General features: G+C 45.3%; 1 protein-coding gene across 1 annotated transcript in view; it reads left to right on the top strand.

Annotated features, from left to right (window-relative positions):
* The window catches only part of LOC111969023 (ryanodine receptor 3-like), a 190657-nt gene that overhangs the window by 160490 nt on the left and 3824 nt on the right, over positions 1-26343 (top strand). Inside the window, 48 exon segments of the mRNA XM_070445284.1 lie at positions 160-299; positions 841-1004; positions 1254-1332; positions 1607-1696; positions 1857-2003; positions 2389-2451; positions 2563-2638; positions 2755-2878; positions 2971-3086; positions 3206-3273; positions 3379-3500; positions 3674-3723; positions 3819-3879; positions 4771-5009; positions 5141-5222; positions 5319-5449; positions 5561-5902; positions 6152-6392; positions 6577-6664; positions 6785-6877; positions 8238-8408; positions 8574-8633; positions 8745-8879; positions 9573-9685; positions 13153-13249; positions 14775-14884; positions 15144-15195; positions 15307-15363; positions 15469-15568; positions 15993-16072; positions 16160-16236; positions 16348-16421; positions 18200-18217; positions 18843-18923; positions 19080-19168; positions 19264-19392; positions 19507-19611; positions 20353-20434; positions 20704-22016; positions 22441-22499; positions 22700-22877; positions 23475-23561; positions 23642-23842; positions 24152-24282; positions 24458-24500; positions 24638-24765; positions 24868-24928; positions 25030-25125. Of these exon segments, the coding sequence (XP_070301385.1) occupies positions 160-299; positions 841-1004; positions 1254-1332; positions 1607-1696; positions 1857-2003; positions 2389-2451; positions 2563-2638; positions 2755-2878; positions 2971-3086; positions 3206-3273; positions 3379-3500; positions 3674-3723; positions 3819-3879; positions 4771-5009; positions 5141-5222; positions 5319-5449; positions 5561-5902; positions 6152-6392; positions 6577-6664; positions 6785-6877; positions 8238-8408; positions 8574-8633; positions 8745-8879; positions 9573-9685; positions 13153-13249; positions 14775-14884; positions 15144-15195; positions 15307-15363; positions 15469-15568; positions 15993-16072; positions 16160-16236; positions 16348-16421; positions 18200-18217; positions 18843-18923; positions 19080-19168; positions 19264-19392; positions 19507-19611; positions 20353-20434; positions 20704-22016; positions 22441-22499; positions 22700-22877; positions 23475-23561; positions 23642-23842; positions 24152-24282; positions 24458-24500; positions 24638-24765; positions 24868-24928; positions 25030-25125 (6443 nt within the window).

The raw sequence follows: 26343 nt of genomic DNA, 5'->3' as shown, positions 1-26343 counted from the left end.
TTGGCTCGGTGCCAGTGTGTTGTTGTCTTTCAGTACACCAGTAAAGTGGTTATCTACGTGTCTGTTTTCTATTCCTCAGTGTAGCCCACAGCAGAGGTCACAACATCCTCTCTCTCAGTCTGATGGACTGACCTTTGACCCTTTGTGTCCTCCACAGCTTCCTGACCAACCACTACGAGCAGAGCTGGAAGTACTACTGTCTGCCATCAGGCTGGGGCAGCTACGGCATGGCCTCAGACGAGGAGCTGCTCATCAACAGAAGAAGTCTTCGGGGCGTCTTGGATTCGCTCTCACAGAGGGTACGATGAGGTCTCCTTTAACACAGCACTTAAACCCAGGAGAATGGCAGGCCTCCAACAGGCTCCTAGTTGAGGCTAAAAAAAACTAGCTGCACTGAGCTTTGATCAGGAAGTGCTGACCCATGTGGATACATGTTCAGGCCAATATGTCATAACCTTTAGTAATCTGGTACTAGACGCTCCTCTTTAAGTGTCCTATTGAATTATCTCTCTACGAATGCCTCGTTGCCTTTCTGTGCTGTTGAATATGGCCATAGATTTATGGTTCATCTTGGATGCTCTTTTTGAAGTACGGTAAATGTCTGGAACCAGCACATGAAAGTGAAGATGGTGAGCAGAAAGACCAGGCTGAGAACATCAATATTTGAACAGTCATCATCGATCTCAGCCTCTGCTCTCTGTAACTGGGACGACTCTGCATTAAGCATATCTCTTAACCTCTAGCCATTCCTGCAGTCTCTAGCTCGATAGTTTAGCCTTACTCGACCTCAAGTGGAGTCCACTGATAGTCCCCAATCAGAGTGTGTTTTCACATTGCAAGAAGTACGATGCAGATCTCTTTAAGATGGCCATGCCCTGTCTGAGTGCCATATCTGGGGCCTTACCGCCTGACTACATAGACTCCACCATCAGCACCACCCTGGAGAAGCCTGTGTCTGTGGACGCTCAGGGCAACTTCGACCCTAAACCCATAAGCACAGCCAAGTGAGTGGCCATCAGAGATTATGGCATATAAGGCGTGACTGTCTGCTCAAATTAAGGGCATTTTAAATGAAGTGATCCCATTCTGACTTTATATGTAACAACTTGTTATAGGTGCCATGTAGAAATGATGCCCATAATTGATTTGATGTAATGTGCAGTGCTTTTATATACTTCATGACTGTGTTTACATATGCTTTATCCCAGCATGCATCATACCTGCAGTGAGTCATGGTTACTCTCTCTTTACAGCATATCTCTTCCAGAGAAACTGGAACACGTTGCCAACAAATATGCTGAGCATTCCCATGACAAATGGTCAGCAGAGAAGGTAGGCCAACGATGAGCTCCTCTGCCAAGGAAATGTGTATTAGATGCTGCAAAATTACACCTGGAACCAATTCATTATAACAGGGCATAAAGATTAAGAATCTACTGCTTTTGCACTGTATTTTATAAAGCCTTACCACTACCTTCTTGGATAAAACAATAGGAGGCTGGTTTCAGGGTTGCTCTCTCTATCCTATTTGTTTTTATTTGGGTTGAAAAACTAGCTGGTAATTTATCAGGTCTGTAGTAGGCTCATACTTGGCTGTTTTCTCCAGGTGATGTTGGGATGGAGGTATGGGGACTGTATAGATGAGAAGGCCAAGACTCACCCTCTACTCAGGACCTACAAAGGTCTGACAGAGAAGGTACAGTGTAGTACAACATTACACAATATGGAATTGGTACACTAAAGTACGAGCTCAATAGGTAGACCTCATGATTAAGTTGACAATGTGATGATTAGTTTTTAACTGATTGTATATCTTGCTAACTCTTGGTGTGTATCTGTGTCTGTGTGGTCCTCAGGAGAAGGATATCTACAGGTGGCCGGTGAGGGAGACTCTAAAGAGCATGCTGGCTATGGGCTGGAACATCGACAGGACCAAGGATGGAGAGACCATGTCCCTACGGGAGAGTGAGAAGATGCGCAAGATCTCCCAGTCCTCTTCTCATGTACTCAGTTTAATAACCTCCTCCTCCTCGTACTTTACACTCTTAGAAAAAAGGTGCTATCTAGAACCTAAAAGGGTTCTTCGGCAGTCCCCATAGGAGATGCATTTGAAGAACCCTTTTTGGTTCCAGGTAGAACCCTTTGTGTTCTAGATAGAACCCTTTTGGGTTCCATGTAAAACCATTTCTACAAATGGTTCTACATGGAAACCAAAAGGGTTCTACCAGGAACAAAAAACGGTTCTACCAGGAACTAAAAATAGTTATCCTATGAGGACAGCCAAAGAACCCTTTTGGAAGCCTTTTTTCGGAGAGTTTATACCAGGACTGCTGTTATCTGTTCAATGTTTGTTTTATTACTGAATGTTTTCTTGTTGGCATTTGGCAGGCTAACGGTTTCAACCCGACCCCAATAGACACCATCAATGTGGTTCTGTCTAGAGAGTTACAGGTGAGTGAACCACACAGCTGTTATTTTGTAACTGTAAATAACTGGTTTGTTTATGACTAGGCTGTTAATGTTATTTAATGAACAGATGTTCTCTTTGCTCTTTGGATCAAGGGCATGGTGGAGGTTGTGGCTGAGAATTATCACAACATCTGGGCTAAGAAGAAAAAGAATGACCTTGGAATTAGAGGTGATTCTATAATTATCTTCACTCCCTGTGAGATGGAGGAGCCAGAGGAATGTAGTCAGAGTAAATGTGAGATTTATTGGTTCTGATTGTTACAGTGTTGTTGTTTGTGGTTCCAGGTGGGGCAACTCACCCTCTGCTGGTGCCCTATGACACCCTGACCGCCAAAGAGAAGGCCCGGGACAAAGAGAAGGCCCAGGACCTGTTCCGCTTCCTGCAGATCAACGGCTACGCCATCACCAGGTCAGTGTGTGAACTTCAGTCTTTGTAAAAACATTGATTTGTATTGCTGTGACAGAATGAGAATTCATCTGTCCCTTCTCCCTGTGTTGTAGAGGTCTGAAGGACATGGAGCAGGACTCTTCCTCCATGGAGAAGAGGTTTGCCTACAAGTTCCTCAAGAAGCTGCTGAAGTATGTGAACTCAGCCCAGGAGTTCATTGCCCACCTTGGTAAGAGCCTGGTGACATTCATATCGTTGATCTTTGAATGCTCCTCTACCTTTTCTCTGTTATGGACAATGCTGCCTTATTGACCTGCTCTTTATTGAACTTTGACCTTGTCGTTTCAGAGGCCATGGCTACCAGTGGGAAGACAGACAAGTCGCCTCATGAGCAAGAAATCAAGTTTTTCGCCAAAGTGAGAATATTGTAAATCTGTGTGAAACAAATGAAAATTTTAAGTACAGTACATGAGATTACACAAAGAGTGTCACACATCTCCTAAATGTTATGTATTCTTTAGGTCCTCCTCCCTCTGATAGACCAGTACTTCAAGAACCACTGTCTCTACTTCCTGTCTTCTCCCAGTAAGAACCTGAGCAGCAGCGGCTACGCCTCTAATAAGGAGAAGGAGATGGTCACCAGGTCGGTACAATATCATCTCACGACTCTGCAGTTCCACTTTCTCACTGTCTGTGAATGCTACCTACTTACTCTTCTCCGTATACTCCTTTCATCTTCTCATCTTTTCCTACTCTTAGCCTTTGACCTCCCTGATTTCGTTCTTTCTTTCCTTTATCTCTCCTTCACTTTTCCAGCCTGTTCTGTAAACTGGCAGCTCTTGTCAGACACAGGATTTCCCTATTTGGTAAGAAGCTGATACTCATCGCTCTTTGTTACTGTGAATATTAGGATGACTATTAGTGTGTGATATGCTAATGACTGTACTGTGTTCTCCTGTAGGGAGTGACTCCACCACCATGGTGAGCGTTCTCCACATCCTGGCCCACACACTGGACACCAGGTGGGTAGAACTCAGTCCTGCAGTCCTATACCCCTAGAGTTTGAAATTAAATCAAAGGTTTGAAAGAGGTCCGTCACGTAACAATTTTACAGTACATGCCATTGGAAAAGAGGGCTAACCTAATGTCTAACCTATATAACGTTGCATTACTTAGGCCCATATATGTTGTTCTCCACCATGTTCATAATCACCAGTTGTTGTTATTCATGTCATTTTGGAATCATTGACATTAAGAGAAACAACTCCCGCTGGTATTTAGATAAGTACACTCATCATGCATACACAGCAGGTACTGTAGCTAGCTCCGGGCTCCTAGTGTTCTTTAGAAACGATGTGTTGTTTGAGGCAGCAGTTCTCACAAATGAGGTTAAAATAGCAATGCATTAAACATGATGTTTATGCTGAGGATGTAGCCACTGTACTGTACTGTACTTGCCCATAGGCCTTGTCTTTCAACTCCCTCCCTTTGGGAGATTCATCACGGCTTCAAAAAGCTTTAAGAGTCACAAAATGCATTACTAAAAATTGACTAATCTAATCTGCTTAATGTATCAAATAGTTTTTGGGGTGTAATATTTCTGCACGTCCCTACACTGACAGTCTCACCTTGAATCTAAATATTTACATAATTTACTGTATAAATCATACACTGTACATATTCACATGACACTGTACATATTCACATTTCTCTGTAGTATAGCTGGATCTCCTCTATGGAAATGATGCTGTCCTTTGGGAACTCTTCTATCATATGGCAATTATTATTCTAATCAAATACGATCATTTTATTATCCCACATGGGGACATTGTTTGGTTATTGTGTGCACAAACGGCAGCAATGACAGACTACATACTCCATCATTTAACCCCTTCCACCCTCTCCTCCGACAGGACGGTGATGAAGTCTGGCTCAGAGCTGGTGAAGGCGGGGTTAAGGACGTTCTTCGAGAACGCAGCGGAGGACCTGGAGAAGACCCTTGAGAACCTGAAGTTGGGGAAGTTCACCCACTCCCGCTCACAGATGAAGGGCGTGTCCCAGAACATCAACTACACCACGGTGGCACTACTGCCCATCCTCACTGCCCTGTTTGAACACATCACCCAGCACCACTTTGGAGTGGACCTGCTCTGTGAGTGTCCACAATAAGACCTACACATCTAGGAGATATGAGGAGTGGCGAGAGTATGCTTTATAATCATGTCATATCACTGATGCTGTGCATATGAATGTAACCACCATACCGTTTCTGCTGTTTTTCAGTGGATGATGTCCAAGTGTCCTGCTATCGTATCCTGACCAGCCTCTATGCGCTCGGGACTGGGAAAAACATCTATGTGGAAAGGTAGTATTATTTAGATATTGCTAGGAGACTGATATCACAGATACTATATTTCTGAGATCTGTGTGTCTGTCTCTCCCCTCTCCCCTTCCCCTCCAGGCAGCTGCCGGCCCTGGGGGAGTGTCTGGCCACCCTGGCAGGGGCCATGCCTGTGGCCTTCCTGGAGCCCCTGCTCAACAAACACAACCCCTGCTCTGTGTTCAACACCAAGACCGCCAGAGAACGCGCCAGTGAGTTACACACACTTATACATGATAGTGTTGTACATGTTACACCATGATACACTATTTAATGGTTCTTCACCTGTGCATGTAAAATAGTGCTCATCTTATTCTGTGTAGTCCTGGGCATGCCAGACGCGGTGGAGGAGATGTGTCCAGAGATGCCTCGTCTAGACGTCCTGATGAAGGACATCAACGACATGTCTGAGTCTGGGGCGCGCTACACAGAGATGCCCCACGTCATCGAGGTGGTGCTGCCCATGCTGTGTAACTACCTGTCCTACTGGTGGGAGAAGGGCCCAGAGAACCAGCCGTCTCCGCACAGCGGGGGCAGTGTTGGGGGCAGTGTCTTCTCCACCACCGTCACCTCAGAACACCTCAGCCTCATCCTGGGAAACATCCTGAAGATCCTCAACAGCAACCTGGGCATCGACGAGGCCTCCTGGATGAAGAGGATCGCAGGTTAGTTGGGTTGCATTACTGTGTGGGAGTGTACAGCAGTCTGTCACAGTGGATGGGAGCTTTAGGAAACAAACCGGTTTTTGAGGGCAAAACTGTCCTCGTATTTGTATACAGTGCTGATCAGATGAAACAGACTGAAAAGGGATTGTCTTTTGCATTCCTAGCAAGACAGCTTTTGTATTGTTTTGTTTTTAATTTCTAATAAAACAACTAACTATGTGTTTGTCACTATGACTGCTGTGTGTGCAGTGTACGCCCAGCCCATCATCACTAAGGCCAGGGCTGTTCTGTTGAAGAGTCACTTTCTGCCTACACTGGAGAAGCTGAAGAAGAAGACAGTGAAGGTGGTGACGGAGGAGGAGCTACTGAAGGCTGACAGTAAGGGAGACACCCAGGAGGCTGAGCTGCTCATCCTGGATGAGTTCGCTGTGCTCTGCAGAGACCTCTACGCCTTCTACCCAATGCTCATCCGCTATGTAGACAACAACAGGTGAGCCCGCTGAACCCTGGGTAATGAAGTAGTTTACAGTGGCATGATGTGGGTGTGTTTTACTTTTACCATAGGACCTATTGTAATGAAGGAATGTACTAGTTTGGTAGCAAGGCTTTGAAGCAGAGGATAGTATATTGATATAGTCTTTGGGTCAATCTCTTCTCTCCTCTTTGTCCTGCAGGTCGAGGTGGCTGAAAGAACCAGACGCTGACTCCAATGAACTCTTCAGAATGGTGGCTGAGATCTTCATCCTCTGGTGCAAATCACATGTACGATTTCTCCTTAAAAACAATGGACAAACTAACAGTTACAATGGAGAGGACGCTCAGAATGAGAAGTAAACAAAGCAGAAATGTCTTCTTCATACGTTGTTATTACTCTTTCCTCAGAACTTCAAAAGGGAAGAGCAGAACTTTGTGGTTCAGAATGAAATCAACAACCTGTCATTCCTGACTGGTGATAGCAAGATCAAGATGTCGAAGGTAGCATTTATTATTATGTGCCTGCTTACTGAGACAGTCAAAACAGTTCTGCATCTTCCCCTTATTTTCAGTGGTGGAGAGCTCTACTCTACACTCTCGAAGCAGTCTGCAGCCCGCGTGGTCATGTATGTTCACATCCTAACCCTGCTAACCTCAGTTCAACCTCCCACTGCTCTCTGTCAGCACGCTCTCCAGCTGAGCCTTGTTACTGGGCTTCATTCTGCAGAGGCAGCCCTTTCTCTCTCACTGCTCCAGTACTGCAGCAACCCTAACACTCATATCCCCCGTGGCCAAACAGCGGCCATGTCACCACCTCAGGGACAGGGAATAGATTTGTTGATTGTTTGTTTTTTAAATCTTTTTTTATCCTGTCTGCATTTACACTCCATTCACTGGCATATGCAGCAGCCATTGGCGTGCCCTGCCTCACTGTAAACACATTACATCAGCCAATCATTAACACCTATCGGCCCTCCATCATCAGACCACCCTGACATCATAACTAGTGTTTCTCATTCCCTTATGGGCCGACCACGTCCCATCTCTGTTATTGAAAGTCAACAAGCCCATGACAAATAACATGATCACATGTCAATGGTGTTTCTGGGTTATGGATACCCTGGTGTGTGTGGCTCCTGCCTTCTACTGGCTGTCTCTATTAGTCACTCAGCTCCTGCACTGGGGGGGGTGTGTGTGTGTGTGTGTGTGTGTCGTGGTGTGTGTGTGTGGTGTGTGTGTGTGTGTGTGTGTGTGTGTGTGTGTGTGTGTGTGTCGGTGGGGTTGTGCGTGCGTGCGTTGCGTGCGTGCGTGCGTGCGTGCGTGCGTGCGTGCGTGCGTGCGTGCGTGCGTGCGTGCGTGCGTGTGTGTGTGTGCGCGCACCCATACATACAGTTAATTGTGTTTCTGTCTCTCTTGCTCAGTTGAATATGAGTGTCTCCTTTGTGCCAGCTTCTTCCGTTAGCCTTTTTCAGTGCTGTCGTTCTTGAATAATACCTCACTCTATGGGTAGAGGCAAACTGTGGGCTAATGCTGCTTTCAGGCTATAGCTCAATTTGAAATGCTTCATTGGCACAGCCTCTGCAGATTTTGCTGGTGATGAAAAAATTCCTTGGTTCCCTCTGCTACCCACAGGCTTAATTCAGTGTGTGGTGTGCTGTGTGCTCTCCCACTGTTAAATAAGCTCCTGTGAAATACAGCACAGGCAGGTCAAGGTAGCAATTTGAACATAAAGGTAGACATAGAGAAAAGACTAGACTGTCCCAAATTACTGCCTATTCCCTTTAGTGCACTACTATACATAGGTATTTTTTCAGTGAGTGCCAGGTGAAGTTATTAACATTTCATTCCGTCCTGGTATCAGTCAGGGGGTCAGGACCAGGAAAGGAAGCATAAGAGGAAGCGAGGAGAGTTCTACTCCATCCAGACCTCCCTGATCGTGGCTGCCCTGAAGAAGATGCTGCCCATTGGACTCAACATGTGCACCCCCGGGGACCAGGAGCTCATCTCCCTGGCCAAGACACGCTATATCCTGGTGAGACGGCCTGCCTAGCCCACACTGGTCTGGGGTCAGGTGTTACCGACTACACAATACTCAGCAGAGACCAGTATTACATTTTTTTCGGTCATCAAGGGTGGTCAACAACTGACTACGATTAATGAATGGTATATCTAATTGTTTCCTCATATTACTCAACAGAAAGACACAGATGATGAAGTGAAGGAGCATTTGCGGCAGAATCTGCACCTTCAAGAGAAGGTGAGCTAGAGAAAATGATGAATTACTGTCATTCATAAAACTAGAACAGCACCTCTGTATCAAACAGCAGTGATGTTTTCTAAGCCCTACACTGCGCTAACCCACCCACAGTCAGAGGACCCTGCAGTGCGGTGGCAGCTGAACCTGTATAAGGATGTGATGGTGAAGAACGAGGGGCCTCCAGACCCTGAGAGGACCGTGTTCCGGGTCCAGAGCATCTCAGCTGCAGTCTTTCATCTGGAGCAGGTCAGTGGCTGGCTGCACCATGCATCACCCGTACTGCCTACAGTACATCCAGTTTTCTACGTCTTATATGTGTGCCGCATATCTCCATATACTGGCTGTGCCCCATATCTCCATATACTGGCTGTGCCCCATATCTCCATATACTGGCTGTGCCCCATATCTCCATCCATCTACTGGCTTGTGCCCCATATCTCCATATACTGGCTGTGCCCCATATCTCCATATACTGGCTGTGCCCCAATATCTCCATATACTGGCTGTGCCCATATCTCCATATACTGTCTGTGCTCCATATCTCCATATACTGGCTGTGTCCCATATCTCCATATACTGGCTGTGTCCCATACCTCCACATACCGGCTTGTGCCCCATATCTCATACTGGCTGTGCCCCATATCTCCATATACTGGCTGTGCCGCATATCTCCATATACTGGCTGTGCCCCATATCTCCATATACTGGCTGTGCCTCATATCTCCATATACTGGCTGTGCCTCATATCTCCATATACTGGCTGCGTCCTATATCCTAGATCCTAGATCCTTTATGTCCTGCTTCTCTGATCATAGATCTATGATCAGCATGATATACTCATACTTCTGCTCCAAACCATACTCCTTATATAATTATATAATCCTTATATAATTTGATATATAATAAAGTACATATTTTGTCTTCATTTATTCAATGTAGGTTGAGCAGCCGTTGAGGTCTAAGAAGTGTGTGTGGCAGAAGCTGCTGTCCAAGCAGAGAAAGCGTGCGGTGGTGGCCTGCTTCCGCATGGCTCCTCTCTACAACCTGCCCAGGTACCACACACCTGTCTCCATTTGCTATAGTCACATTCCTTTACAAACACATTCATTAGCTGACTGACTGTAATGTAATGGCTCCTAACTAACTGTGCTATTGATTTATTTTTTCGCATTGTTTGTAACTTATTTTGTACATAATGTTGCTGCTACCGTCTCTTATGACCGAAAAGAGCTTCTGGACATCAGAACAGCGATTACTCACCTCAAACTGGACGAAGACTTTTTCTTTAACGAGTCCGACGCGAAGGATGTACTGCTTTGTCGAGACTGGAGGTCGGGTGCCTTGTGAGAATTCGGAGGCGTATTCTGTACTATTGGGCAACCTGCAATCATTGGAAAATAAACTGGACGATCTACAATTAACCTTTTCACATGTGAGTTCCAAATATCCCTAACCGTCGCCCCCTGCGTGAGTTTTTTCAAGCAGACCGCCATAGTCCCTGTGCCCAGGAAAGTGAAGGTAACCTGCCGAAATGATTACCGCCCTGTAGCACTCACGTCTGTAGCCATGAAGGGCTTTGAAAGGCTGGTTTTGGCTCACATCAACACCATCATCCCGGAAACCTTAGACCCACTTCAATTCGCATACTGCCCCAACAGATTCACAGATGACGCAATCTCAATCGCACTCCACACTGCCCTTTCCCACCTGGACAAAAGGAACACCTATGTGAGAAGGCTGTTCATTGACTACAGCTCAGTGTTCAACACAATAGTGCACACAAACCTCATCACTAAGCTAAGGACCCTGGGACTAAACACCTCCCTCCAACTGGATCCTGGATTTCTGACAGGCCACCCCCAGGTGGTAAGGGTAGGCAACAACACATGTGCCACGCTGATCCTCAACACTGGGGCCCCTCAGGGGTGCGTGATTAGTCCCTCCTGTACTCCCTGTTCACTCATGACTGCGTGGCCAATCTCCAACACCATCAGAAAAGTTGCTGACGACACAACAGTGGTAGGCCTGATCACCGACAACGACGAGACAGCCTATAGGGGGAAGGTCAGAGACCTGGCAGTGTGGTGCCAGGACAACAACCTCTCCCTCATTGTGAGCAAGACAAAGGAGCTGATCGTGGACTACAGGAAAAGGTGGGCCAACCAGGCCCCCATTAACATCAACGGGGGTCGAGAGTTTCGAGTTCCTTGGTGTCCACATCACCAACGAACTATCATGGTCCAAACACACCAAGACAGTCGTGAAGAGGGCACGACAATACCTTTTCCCCCTCAGGAGACTGAAAATATTTGGCATGGGTCCTCAGATCCTCAAAAGGTTCTACAGCTGCACCATCGAGGGCATCCTGACCGGTTGCATCACCGCCTGGTATGGCAACTGCTCGGCTTCTGACCGTAAGGCACTACAGAGGGTAGTGCGTACGCCCCAGTGCATCATTGGGGCCAAGCTTCCTTCCATCCAGGACCTATATACTAGGCGGTGTCAGAGGAAAGCCCAAAGAATTGTCAAAGACTCCAGTCACCCTAGTCATAGACTGTTTCCTCTGCTACTGCACGGCAAGTGGTACCGGAGCGCCAAGTCTCGGACCAAAAAGTCTCCTTAACAGCTTCTACCCCCAAGCCATAAGACTGCCGAACAATTAATCAAATGGCCATCTGGACTTTTTACAATGCACCACCCCCCACCTACATGTACACATTTCCTCTACTATACTGGTACTCCCTGTATATAGCCTCGATATTGTTATTTTATTGTTAATTCTTTATGAATTTTTTTTTGCTTTAGTTTATTTTGTAATATTTTCTTAACTCTTTTTCTTGAAATGCATTGTTGGTTAAGGGCTTGTAACTAAGCATTTCACAGTAATGTCTACTACACCTGTTGTATTTGGCGAATGTGACAAATACAATTGGATTTGATTTGGGGACTCCAAGTCAAATATTAGAACCAAATACCCCAGCTGCTGTTGTCGGTACTGGCAGGCAGCAAGCTGTGTACAGTTTAGCATTGTCTCTTATTTCCAAGCCAACCCTACACTCTCTCTTTCTCTCTGCCTCACGAGTCTCACCCCTCTTTCCTAGACTCCAGACCCAGTATTTAATGTGAAGCTCCCCTCCCCCAATCTGTACGACAAATGACTAGCCTCAGCCAGTTATCAAGGAATAGAAAAGGACACGAGCAATTTCATGCCCTGCTGCACTGTAACTCAATCACAGAGACCCAGGAGGAGAGACAGCAGGGAGAAAAACAATTAGGAGCCCAACCTGGGGGCAGCCATCTTTAATATGTGCTTTGATGCCGCTCCTCGACACCAGATGACTAATTTCACCTAGTTATTGGTGTTCTTTTGGGAATATGACATTACCTCACATAGTTGAGTAATGAGTAAGCATTAGCCTTCTCAGTCAGAGTAATGTTTTTTAAATAATGACATTCTATGTTGAGGACATTTGATGAAATGTCTGTGTACTTTTCTCCTCCAACTGTTAGCTTATATTTCCACCACCTCTAAAACTATTACATACCCTTGTTTCAGTGACTTACCACACTTCTTACTGTGTCTCTACTACTGTGTCTCTACTACTGTGTCTCTACTACTGTGTCTCTACTACTGTGTCTCTACTACTGTGTCTCTACTACAGATGTACTTTCTTAATGTTATGACTCTTTGTCGCAGAGAATGTTCCTGCGCAGCATCAAATGCAAACTTATATTCTATTCAAGATTTAAAAAGGCTTTGTAATTTGCACTTTAAAATGTCAGACTTGATTTGCCCTAATGATTAATCCACATAATAATTTACATTTCCTGTTGCTGCAGGATTATTTTCCTGCTGCGAGAAACTGGTTAAATGAAGATAGTACATCTGTACTTCACCTTCTCTCTGGTCTCTCCTGAATGACATTACTATACTGTACCTCCCCTCAGGCACAAAAGTAATAATTACTTCCTGAACACCTACCGATGCTATTGGCTTGAAAAAATGCATGAGAACACAGACTATGACAGTCTGCTCTCCATGCTAACGGTAATGTAATGTTCAGACAATGTTTGTGACCTCCACTTCCTTCCTCCTGTAACTCTCATACAGTGATCCAACTGGCATTCTGACTGGTTGGCCTGGGAGCTACACTCATCACAAAAATATTCCCTCATTCACTCTGACCAAAAAGTATTTTTCTCTTAAATTTTAGGTTTCTGTACTGATGTCTCTGTAATTTATACCATAAACCATACCATTTTATTTAGCTTTAATCATCATAGTACACTATAGATGTTGCTAAAATAAATATGTTCCGTGATAATTGTTTACTGGTGTATACATGACAGGGTTATGAATTTGGGGGTACAGTTCAGTCTGTGTTTCTCCACGGTGACCAGTTGGATGTTCCAGTGCCATACTAAAAAGTATTAACCATTCTTAAAGTAATACCCCGCTCCTCTCCTCTCCCCCCTGGCCCACCCTGCTAACCCTCCTCATCTCCCTCTGCACCCCCAGGCATCGCTCTATTAACCTCTTCCTCCTGGGCTATCAAAGAATATGGATAGAGACAGAGACGTACTCTTTTGAAGAGAAGCTAGTGCAGGACCTGGCAGTAAGTACTGTACCTGTCCTCACAGTGCCCAGCCTTCTCTGTGTTATTTGTGGTACTAGCCTATCCTCTCCATCCTCACCTGGCCATGCCACAACACAAGCTCTTCGCCAGCACAATGCCTGCCAAGCACTTCGGGTGTTCCGCCGGTCATCCATGTTTTGCCCCTGGCTCCATGTTGATCTGTTCCTTGCTAACGAAATGCCTTCCCAGGCACGCATGGCATCGGTCTGGATGTCAGTGCCAGGCTGGCAGCTGTACTGTACTGTTACTGTACCGTTATCCGGTTCTAGAGCTGTCCCCCATCCCACAGGGGTAAGAGAGCATCCAACCACGATGCTACGGCTTACTGGTGAAATTTATGGAAGGTGTGGCGTCTTTCGTAAATTTTCTGTCACAGCATGGACACATTATCGTGTAATATTCATGTTGTTTGAGGAATTTGTTGTAATGAAATTATTAAGGAAAACTGTCCCTGCAAGGGTTGCTTTCTTTACAACTTTGATTCTAGATATCTCAGAAATTCTTCAAAAACACCATTCTGTCCTGTGTAAGCATTAGAATCTGCTACATTTATCAAAACAGCAATGAATACAATGGTTATAATCACTCTATAACACTTTATAAGATATTGCTGACCTAAAATGCAGGGAAAATGGTTACATCTTAAAAGCGATGACCATGTGGAATAGTATCCCATCAACCACTTTTTTTTGCACCATACTTTCCTGGTGGTCTCTCTTCACTAGGAGAGTGTCTGTGTCTGTGACTGTCATAGTGATACGGTGCTAGACTAGTATAGAGTATTATAGAGTATGGATCAGGCTCATGGAGAGTCATGCTTAACCTCCGTCTTCCTCTCTTTATCTCTACTGAACACACACCTTGACACCGCTGACCTTGACACCGCTGACCTTGACACCGCTAACCTTGACACTGCTGTACCATCTAAATGTGCTGTGTGTATGTCCCTGTGTGTGTGCCTGCATGGTCTGCTGATGTAGGAGTGGCGTGCCGTACCCGTAATGCTATTCTGTTGAGATACACTCAGTCTGTGTCTTTCCATGGTTCATGCTTCAGTGAGACAGGGTTTGACTGCACATTATGCATCTTTCATTTCAATGTGTTTCTGTTGATCAAGTACACCCTGTTGTCTCTGAGGTAAGTGATGCGCAGTAAGATAAGACTACTTATGAAATGGCAGTGGTTACTGCATATGGATAATAACCATCCATGTTTTTGTTTAGATACCTTGGCCTTGTGGTAATTGTTATTTTTAAAGTGTGTTGCAGTGTAATTTCAACAACTTTAACTTACATTATTAAAATATCACTAATTCAAAGTAGAGCATACTGATTTAGAAGTTCAATCTATAAGGTTTGTATCAGCTCAGTGTACAGCAGGCACATTTAGTCACATTTAGTCACAGTACAGAGGGTAAAGGGCACTGCTACTGTATACATGACAGGTGATTGGGTGTCAGGCTGTACTCTGATGTACTCTGATGTGTGACTGGGTGTTTGTGCAGAAGACCCAACTGAAGGTGGAGGAGGAGGAAGAGGAGGAGGCAGAGAGGCAGCCAGACCCTCTTCATCAGCTCATCCTGCATTTCAGTCACAATGCGCTCACTGAGCGGAGGTAAACACACACAGACACCTGTGCACCTGGTATCATGCTGCTAGCTCCATCTGTGCTGTATAATATTGCTGGTGTATCCCTTGGCTAATAAACTGGCACATTAAACTAAATCACTGCAGCATTTCTGCCCACGCAAGGAGAAGCACTCGAGCACAAGTAATTGTGTCACATTTGTTCTTAGTCATGCACCTGAGATACTTGTTTACTATGGAGTTATGCAAGGTTTATTCACATACGTTTATCCTGCTTTTTCATTCAGTTCTTTGGAAGAGGATCCTTTGTATATTGCATATGCAGACATGATGGCAAAGGTACAAAGCCTATATAGATTGTTTGCTGATTTGTTATTGGATTAATGTCTTTAGTGTCATGTACAGGTCAACAGAGACCTGGCTAACAAAGCTCTCGCTTGTTTTCTTTAGAGTTGTGCAGAAGATGAGGAAGAGGAAGATGAAGAAGGAAAAGAGAAAACGTTTGAGGTGTTTTGGATCTCCCATCAGGGTATTATATTTGACTAGTCTCAAATGATTTTGTAAGGAGCTGTGTTTGTTTACAAGGGGTTTGTTTGTTTTTTGACCTGATAGGAAAAAGAGATGGAGAAACAGAAGACGCTGTACCAGCAGGCCAGACTGCATGACAGAGGAGCTGCTGAGATGGTGTTACAGATGATCAGCGCCAGCAAAGGTACAGGGTGTTCTGGTGTTCAGAGATAGATGGGAGGGGTTGAGGGTAGCTGAAGGACGGGACTAAAAACAAACAAAGATAACTATTGTAAAATATACTGTGTCTGTAAAATGCATATAGTATGTATAAGCTGGAAGTAGAAGCCTAAGTGTTGTTGTCCATTAGTTTACTCCAATTAGGGGAGGGATGGTAGGGTTAGGGTGAAAATAATAAATAATCATTACAAATAATATATACAAATAAATATATGGGGGACTGGAAATGATGCAGACACTTACATTGATGGAAGGCGCAATCTATCTGCAATATTAAATCTGATCTACCACCTAAAAAAATATCTATATATAAATAAATAAAGTACAGGGGAACACTCTTACAAAGACAAACACACACAAATAATGTGATCCCTGATTGTCCTCTTCAGGTTCACTTGGGCCCATGGTGACCTTTACCTTGAAGCTGGGCATCTCTATACTCAACGGGGGCAACATAGTGGTTCAGCAGGTATATGAGAATATTTATGGAATCCATATAAATGTTTTCAGTATCTACAGTGCAGCTCACATTTTATTGTGTATTTCCTTTTTGTAGAAAATGCTTGACTATCTGAAGGAAAAAAGAGATGCTGGCTTTTTCAAGAGTTTATCAGGACTCATGCAGTCTTGCAGGTGAAATGATCTCACAATACACAAACAAATCTTTGACGGTTTGACATTCAAACAAAGCAAAACCGTACGTGTTGAAAACCATGTTGGGTCTCTTTCTTTCATCTTCATTAGTGTCCTGGATTTGAATGCATTCGAAAGGCAAAACAAAGCGGAAGGTCTTGGGATGGTGACTGAGGAAGGATCAAGTAAGTGAGGAGAGATAAACGAGGGGAAACAGTATACTACCTCAGAAAGACATATGCACTATAACCTCTGGCTCTCCTGTCAACACTAACGGTAACCTCTCTTCCTGTCAACACTACCTCAGACAGACATATGCACTGTAACCTCTCTCCCCGTCAACACTACCTCAGACAGACATATGCACTGTAATCTCTCCCTTCCTGTCAACACTACCTCAGACAGACATATGCACGTAACCTCTCTCTCTCCTGTCAACACTACCTCAGACAGACATATGCACGGTAACCTCTGGCTCTCTGTCCAACACCTACCATGTCCTGTCAACACTACCTCAGACAGACATATGCACCGGTAACCTCTCTCTCTCCTGTCAACACAGAAAGACATGCATATCTTAGAAATCTTTAGTGTTATAGGAAAGTAATTGTAGATTTGTTTGATTATAAGATGACAATTTATTTTCTTACTTTTGAGAGTCAAGTCCACTTGGTGCTCTTGCCAAATGCTGACCCATGATGCTCCATACACATTTCTTAAGTGTCTAAAACCATACACAAGTATAACATATAAATGTTAAGTAGGTAATGTTGATTTCCATGTTACTCCATGTTGATTTCATCTGACCCCTCCCCCTTCCTCCCACCCAGCCACAGGGTCACAAGTCACCTGTCTTCTGATCTCCAACCAATCAATGCTCACTGACAAAACCAGTCTAAAATTACATTATTCCACTAATGTGATTATTTGTGGTTTGCTCTTACTGCTTGTGCTACAGCCAGTGGTCAATGTGTTCCTATTAACACCTTGTTGTACATTCTGAATCTGCCCGTAGAGAAACGTAATTCATTAATAAAGATTTACTGTACCCTACTCCATAGTGACAAAGGTAATGTTATGTCAGAACTGTATGTGGTCACTAGTAATTCCTACAAACTTATGCACAAGCAATAACAGCAATCCATAAGGATACACCCCCTGCCATTATGATTGGTCAGACAATGTCCAACCCACCAGCTAATGATTGGCCCATGTCTTTTTGTTGTGTTTGAAGGCCTGTGATAGGGCTATTACAGCCACATAATACAGCATTAGCGTGCCACATTCGCTCTTTTGTTTGTGATGGAAAAGCTCATCTCCATGTCACATATGTCACTGGGCGAGTTTGTTTTGCATGGCCCGGTTCCTCAGGTAGGCAGAGATTGCACATTTTACACCATTCCATTGGTCCTTAAGTGAAATCTCCACCACCCGGGGCACCGGGCCATGCAAAATGAACTGGCCCATTGTGTCTGTGTTCATTGGGCAGGTAAACCTGTGCTACTGTATGTTCCTCAGTCACGTGATGTCTGAGTACTGTCTGTCAACAAGATAAAAAACACCAACTCCAAAAAAAACAGATCTATACACAATGTAAATCCCCCACCATAGAAGCTGTTGGATCTAATGGAGCGCATACAGTAAATGGGTATGTTCTCATACATACTCCAGCTCATTCCCACCTCATGTAACCAGGCATAAGTGATGGTGACTGCAGTCCTGTAGTGTTTCTCACTCCCCGTCTAACACCAGTCCTGCCAAACTGTGCAGCAGAACCTGTAGACCTACCTACCTGAGACTCTTAACCGCATGTCTACTGTATGTCCAACGCCTAAAATGATGTAGATATATCTCTCTTCTTCTTCCTTACTTCTTATTGAAACTCAATGTCTTCTCCTTTGCTTATGTCTGCTTTTTTTGTTTGTTTGTTTCTTCTTATCATTTTTTAACTCATCGGTCGCAGTCAACGTGAGTGAGCGGGGTAAATACACGGTTTAGATTCTACTCATTTCGCCATCCTGATTGCTCTTCGTCCAGTTCCCACCTCTTCCCCCTCCCCTCTGTATGGAATGTGATAATAACCTACTGCTCTGATCTGAAGGACCACATGCATGCTCAATAAGACATTGGTCTGATTGTTCAAGCCATAGCTTTAGACCCAACTGACTCTTACCTCTCTCTCCTATACAAAGTTACTGTTTGTCTGCTTGTCGTGTGTGGAAGCTTTTATTTCTCTTTATATTGATATTACTAACCAATATTAATCGATAAAGTAAATTAGTAATACGAATAAAATGTCCAAAGCTTTGCTTGTATCTGAAGGACCGAACAACAAAGCTCAGTTGTATTCCTATTATCCCTCCCTCTATCCAGTATGTACAGTATATCAAGTCAAAGTGATATGAATGTCTCATAGAGAGCACAAGACTTTCATGACAAAGTCTCCTAGTCTAGGAGCTAGAGGACTATACAGCAGCTTTGTGGGGAAGTGAAAGTTATGCTGGCCATGGTGTAAGCTTGTGTTAGATCAAGCTGAGGGGGTCATCTGGTTTCTAGCCCCCTCCTAACCTAAGTGGACAGTCATCAATCTCATCTCCTGTTTCCAGGTTCCAAGGTACTGCAGAACGATGAGTTCACTAAGGATCTCTTTAGGTTTCTGCAATTGCTCTGTGAGGGACACAACAACGGTATGTCCAACACTTTACACAGAACACCTTACGTCAATAATAAGCCTTAGTTTACCTACTGTAGCCTACTTGTGACAATGTTCAATATATTTCATTACCGTACTCTGCTGAAAGTGATCCTCTTTTATCCATTTGACCCCTTTTCCCTTTCTTCAGACTTCCAAAACTTCCTGCGGACTCAGACTGGGAACACAACCACAGTAAATATCATCATCAGCACTGTGGACTACCTGCTCCGTCTGCAGGTAAAATACTATCCCCCACCCTCACTCCCTATATGCTTTGTGTATAGCGTCTGTTTATACTGTCCTGTGTTACATGTTGATTTATCCAATATTAGGAATCCATTAGTGATTTCTACTGGTACTACTCTGGGAAAGACATCATGGATGAGGCTGGCCAGCGGAACTTCTCCAAAGCCCTGGCTGTGGCCAAGCAGATTTTCAACTCTCTCACTGAGTACATACAGGTAACACAAGCCTCTTGGGTTGGAAGAAACTAACCTTCACGGACAGGAATGCATTGTATGGTTAATCATGGTTATCGTCCTGACTATAGTGATATCTTCTCTGTGTGTCCCCAGGGCCCGTGTATTGGGAACCAGCAGAGTCTGGCCCACAGCAGGCTATGGGATGCAGTGGTGGGCTTCCTGCATGTGTTTGCCAATATGCAGATGAAGCTCTCACAGGTAATACAACTAAGGACCATTTTCTAATCAACTCACTCCTTGTCAACCAGTGGCTCAATATTAGATCTATCAATTCAGATATGAAACTGAATAGCATCTGGTTAGTGTGATACAACATCAAACTGTATGTGGATGGAGAGTTCATATCCTGACTTTTTTACCAATCAGCTGTTGCCACAAGAGGTCCCTCTTAGTTCAGGGATGTACTCTGCAGCATACCTGGGTGACAGGCTTTTCTCCCTGCCTTCATTTGAAATGTTATGAAGGCTATGTGATCCATCACTCCCACAGCAAGACACCTTGGATGTGCTTTGTAGCCAATAACCCAGGTGGGATCAGGATGAAACCTCTCGGAGCGTTAGACCACCTCAGCTTATCTCAGGGTTATCCGGAGGGGCAGGGCTGTTTGCAAGTGACCAGATTGACAGGGCTGCCGGGTGTGTTTTGATTAAGCTAATCAAAGTCCCTCCTCAGATTTATTGCATGCTGGGGAGGCCCAAAATGAGTCATCCCCTCCCAGCCATCTGCTCTGGCCCAGCAGAATGACATTAGGCCATGTGCTGATGGATGGCTGGGGCCTAGCGAATCCTACAGTAGCGGGTCCCAGTGCTCGCAGAGGGCCTTGATCTATCCAAATGCCGCTCTGGGATATTAGCAGTGGACTGGCCCTGACAGAGCGGCACTAACCTTGATATGGTGCAGAATGTGTCTCAAAGTTGCTTTTGTTTCCTGTCCCCCCAGGACTCAAGTCAGATTGACTTATTGAAGGAGCTGCTGGACCTGCAGAAGGACATGATTGTGATGATGCTCTCCCTTCTGGAAGGTTCTATTACACCTTTTTATCTCAGTCGTGACTCATCATGGAGCATATTGTGGCTATCAGATGACACTGATAGAACAGAGTTAGCTACTAACCATTTTATCCTTTATCCCTAAAACTGTAAACACATTTATTTGCTTGAAATGATTTTGCATGGTATCAAATATCTAGGCGATCTACCTTGACAATAAAATAAGCAGATTGTGTTATGGTTACTGTGTACTTTGTATTGTATGTCCTAAACTTTAGTAACCCTCGCTACCCTCCTACAGGTAATGTTGTCAACGGAACCATTGGCAAACAGATGGTGGACACCCTGGTGGAGTCCTCCAGCAATGTAGAGATGATCCTCAAGTTCTTCGACATGTTCCTCAAACTCAAAGACCTGACCTCCTCGGACAACTTCAAGGAGTACGACCCGGACAGCAAGGGAGTGATCTCCAAGAAGGAGTTCCAGAAGTCCATGGAGAACCAGAAGCAGTACTCCCAGTCGGAGATTGAGTTCCTGCTCTCCTGCGTCGAGGCTGACGAAAACGACATGTTCAACTACGAGGAGTTTGTTGAACGTTTTCATGAACCGGCCAAGGACATTGGTTTTAACGTGGCGGTCCTGCTCACCAACCTATCAGAACACATGCCTCACGACGCCCGTCTAGCCACCTTCCTGGACCTGGCTGAGAGCGTAATCAACTACTTCGAGCCCTACCTGGGCCGCATCGAGATCATGGGCGGGGCCAAGCGCATCGAGAGGGTCTACTTTGAGATCAGTGAGTCCAGTCGTACGCAGTGGGAGAAGCCCCAGGTCAAAGAGTCCAAGAGACAGTTCATCTTTGACGTGGTCAACGAGGGCGGGGAGAGCGAGAAGATGGAGCTGTTTGTCAACTTTTGTGAGGACACCATCTTTGAGATGCAACTGGCCTCCCAGATCTCTGAGCCTGACTCAGTGGAGCGTCTCGAGGAGGATGAGGAGGACAGCCAGAGTGTGGAGGAGGAAGAGGAGGAGGAAGAGGAGGAGAGCATGATGGAGTCTCACTCAGCCTTCACAAACTCCTGTGTCTCCATGAAGAAGAACCTGTCCAGCTTCCGCCAGCTGCTTACCTTCAAGAGCATGCGGCGGCAGTACAGGAATTTCAGGAAGATGAGTGTGAGGGAGATGGTTCGAGGGTTATTCTCCTTCTTCTGGAAGATAATCACAGGCCTCTTCCGCTTCCTCTACAACCTGGTGTGGGGCTTCTTCCACATCCTGTGGTCCTCCATGTTTGGTGGGGGCCTGGTGGAGGGGGCCAAGAACATGAAGGTTACAGACATCCTGGGGAACATGCCTGACCCCACACAGTTTGGTATCCATGGCGACGTGCTGGAGGCAGAGAAGATGGAGGCGAGCGAGGCATCGTCGGTTGCAGAGATGGTCCAGATGGCCCAAGGGGACAAGGCAGAGGCCGACCTGATGGCTGAGCTGCTCAACATTCAAACCAAGAGCCAGGGGGGCAAGCACGCAGCCGAGCCAGGTCTGGGGGACATGGGTGAAGTGGTGGGAGTCGACGCCCCCTCTTTAGCCAGTGCCGTCAAACAGAAGAAGGCCAAGGTCTGTACCTGGATCTCCTCAGAAATCACACGTTCAGTCTTAGAAAAAGAGTAATGGTTATCTGTGTAAGGTCAGGCCTCTGTAATGTATATGTCACATAATGATTAGGTGCAAAAATGAGCTGTACCCTCTTAGAAAAAAAGTGCTATTTAGAACCTTAAAGGGTTCTTTGGGCTGTCCCCATAGGATAACCTTTTGAAGAACCCTTTTTGGTTGCAGGTAAAACCCTTTTGGTTGCAGGTGGAACCTTTTTGGGTTCCATATAGAACCTTTTCTACATGGAACCCAAAATGATTCTACCTGGAACCAAAAAGGGTTCTACCTGGAACCAAAAAGGGTTTTCCTATGGGGACAGCAGAAGAACGTTTTTGGAACCCTTTTTTGTAAGAGTGTAGTTTAACCACATTCCATGTGTTTCTTGAAGGAGGCTGCTACTATGGAGCCTGCCAATGGAGATCACAAAGCCGAGCCAGAGAAGGCAGAGTAAGTGACCTCATAAAGTCCTTGATGTGATGTGATTGCACCTGATTTGATTCCCAGTGTGGACACAATATTCCCTACCAGGCTCAGCCCTATCATCATTTGTTTTGCTCCTGGTGGAAACTGAACTGATTTGTTGAGGGTGCGTGTCTGTCTGTCTGTCTGTCTGTGTAAACCCACGGGGTGTGTGTTTGTAACTGCAGCCCAGATGAGGAGGAGAAGAAAGACAAGGACAAAGCCAAAGAGGAGACTCCACCTGAGTCCCCACCAGAAGAGGAGAAGAAGGCCCCCAAGAAGAGACCGGGACTAAAGAAAGAGCCCCCAGAGGCCTTCATGGCCAGATTCTTCTCTGGCCTGGAGATCTACCAGACCAAGATGTTGGTGAGCACACTCACCCATTCTGTTGAGCCCTGTAATCACAACAATACATTCATGGTTGTCCTGTTGCACAAATGTATGAATACTATACACTGAGTTTACAAAACATTAGGAACACCAGCTCTCCATGACATAGACTGACCAGGTGAATCCTGCTGAAAGATATAATCCCTTAATAATATAATCTGTTAAATCCACTTCAATCAGTGTAGATGAAGGGCAGGAGACAGGTTAAATCATTATTTGTAAGCCTTGATACAATTGAGACATGGATAATGTATTTGTGCCATTCGGAGGGTGAATGCGCGAAACAAAATATTGAAGTGCCTTTGAACGGGGTATGGTAGTAGGTGCCAGGCACACCAGTTTGAGTCAAGAACTGCAACGCTGCTTGGTTTTTCACACTCAATAGTTTCCTGTATGTTTCAAGAATGGTCCACCATCCAAAGGACATCCAACCAACTTGACACAACTGTGGGAAGCATTGGAGTCAACATGGGCCAGCATCCCTGTGCAACACTTTCGATACCTTGTAGAGTCCATTCCCCGACAAATTGAGGCTGTTCTGAGGGCAACAGTGTATACATGTGTGTTTTGCAGAACTATCTGGCCAGAAACTTCTACAACCTGCGTTTCTTAGCGTTGTTCGTTGCTTTCGCCATCAACTTTATTCTGCTCTTCTACAAAGTAAGTCAATATCTAATCAAATAGAGCACAGTGTTGCTATTGAACTGCCATGGATATAAACTGGGTGTTTGTTGTGTCAGGTGACTGGCGATGAAGGGGATGACGATGATCCAGACCCCTGGAACGGTGGTGGAGGTACTGATGAAGAGGATGATGAAGGTGGGATGGAGTATTTTGTCCTGCAGGAGAGCACCGGCTACATGGCACCTACACTACGCTTCCTGGCCATACTACACACAGTCATCTCTTTCCTGTGTGTGGTGGGATACTACTACCTGAAGGTACATTTTGTGAACACACACATATACAGATAACTAACTCATCGACACCGACATCTTTATAGTATCCCTAGAGAATGTATTTTCCATCATTATAATGGACTAGTAATTAAAACTTACATATCACACTTTTCCAAGTGGTCAAAGTCCTTTATATTGTGATATGGGAGCTAATTTACCACCAATACATATTCCCCCTTTTTCTGAAGGTGTTTTTGGTGACGTAATCATCAGAGTGTAATGGTATTATATCCAGACAGTGCCCTGTGGAGCTGTGATCTGATGTTCCATCGCTCTGTCTGTGTCCCCAAGGTGCCTCTGACGGTGTTCAAGAGAGAGAAGGAGATCGCCAGGAAGCTGGAGTTTGACGGCCTCTACATCACAGAGCAGCCGTCAGACGATGACATCAAAGGACAGTGGGACCGCCTCGTCATCAACACCCCGTGAGTCAAACAGAACACGACTACTATCATTACCGCAAACTAAAATCATCACTTTGGTATTTGATTGTAGTATTCAGATTGTGGACTGATTGTCTACACCAGGGATTTTGTTTGTAACTTCCTCTCATGTAAATCCTTCATGTGATAATTCTATGTTCTATCATCTTTTGTATAGTTCCTTCCCTAATAACTACTGGGACAAGTTTGTGAAACGCAAGGTAAGTAGACAGTATTTAATTCATTCTTGTTTGGCTTGTAATTTATATTCACCAGATCAATACGACTTGATCATGCACATACTATTACTACTATTTACTCTCAGTTTCTCCTTGTTATCCTGGCCTGCTGCTGTTAGGTGATCAATAAGTATGGAGATCTGTACGGAGCTGAGAGGATAGCAGAGCTGCTGGGGCTGGATAAGAGTGCTCTGGACTTCAACCCCACAGAGGAGACAGTGGTGAAGGAGGCATCGCTGGTGTCCTGGTGAGACCCTGGGAGAGTGGCCTATAATAGAGTTATCGGGTTAGCATACACAGAGTGAAGTCAAAAACAGTACCATTCACATCATGTCACCTCTTTTGACAGGTTGAGCTCTGTCGACACCAAGTATCAATGCTGGAAAATGGGTGTGGTGTTTACAGACAATGTGAGTGTCCTACATTTACAATGAACATCATTTGGTATATGATAACACCACATTATTGACTTGACCTGACTGATCTGTTTCTATGTTGTGTGTCCCTGCAGTCGTTCCTGTACCTGGTGTGGTACACCACCATGTCCATCCTGGGTCACTACAACAACTTCTTCTTCGCTGCCCATCTGGTTCTCACCTTCTCCATTGTCTCTCTCACCTTCTCTCTGTCTCTCTCTTACCTTCTCTTCTGTCTCTGTCTCACCTTCTCTCTGTCCTCTCTCTCACCTTCTCTCTGTCTCTCTCTTACCTTCTATCTGTCCCTCTCTCACCTTCTCTGTCTCTCTGTTTCTCTCTCACCTTCTCTCTATCCCTCTTACCTTCTCTCTGTCTCTGTCTCACCTTCTCTCTGTCTCTCTCTCACCTTCTCTCTGTCTCTCTTACCTTCTCTCTGTCCTCTCTACCTTCTCTGTCTCTCTGTTTCTCTCTCACCTTCTCTCTTGGCCCTCTCACCTTCTCTCTGTTTCTCACCTTTCTCTTTGTCTCTCTCTTACCTTCTCTCTGTTCCCTCTCTCATCCTTCTCTGTCTCTCTACCTTCTCTCTGTCCCTCTCACCTTCTCTCTGTCTCTCTCACCTTCCTCTGTCCCTCTCTTCACCTTCTCTGTCCCTCTCTCACCCTTCTCCTGTCCCCCGTCTCTCACCTTTCTCTCTGTCCCTCTCTCACCTTCTCTCTGTCCCTCGCTTACCGTCTCTGGCTCTCTCACCTTCTCTCTGTCCCTCTCTCACCTTTCTGCTGGTCGTCTCTCACCTTCCTCTTGTCCTCTCTCCCTTCTCTCTGTCCTCTCGTTCACCTTCTCTCTGTCCCTCTCTCACCTTCTCTGTCTCTGTCCCCTCTCACCTTCTCTCTGTCTCTCTCACCTTTCCTCTGTCCCTCTCTCACCTCTTCTCGTCCCTCTCTCACCTTCTCTGCTCTCTCTCACCTTCTCTCTGTCCCTCTCTCACCTTCTCTGGCCTCTCTCTCACCTGCTCTCTTATCCCTCTCTCTGTCTCTGTCTCACCTTCTCTGCTGTCTCTCTCTGTTCCCTCTATCACCTGTCTCTGTCTCTCTCACTTCTCTCTGTCCCTCTTCTTCACCTTCTCTGTCTCTCCTCACCTTCTCTCTGTCCCTCTCTCAACTTCTCTCTGTCTCTCCTCTTACCCTTCTCTCTGTCCCTCTCTCACCTTCTCTCTGTCTCTCTGTCCCTCTCTCACCTTCTCTCTGTTCCCTCTCTCACCTTCTCTCTGTCTCTCTCTCACCTTCTCTCTGGTCCCTCTCTCACCTTCTCTCTGTCTTCTCTTCTACCTTTTTCTCTTCTTTCTTTTTCCTTTTCTGTCCTCTCCTATTATCTTACTTGCTCTGTTCTGTCTCCACCTTCTCTCTGTCCCT

This window comes from Salvelinus sp. IW2-2015, linkage group LG9 (genome assembly GCF_002910315.2).
Source record: "Salvelinus sp. IW2-2015 linkage group LG9, ASM291031v2, whole genome shotgun sequence".
Classification (NCBI taxonomy): domain Eukaryota; kingdom Metazoa; phylum Chordata; class Actinopteri; order Salmoniformes; family Salmonidae; genus Salvelinus; species Salvelinus sp. IW2-2015.
Note: the sequence above shows the minus strand (reverse complement) of the source record. Positions and strands in the feature narration are given on the sequence as shown.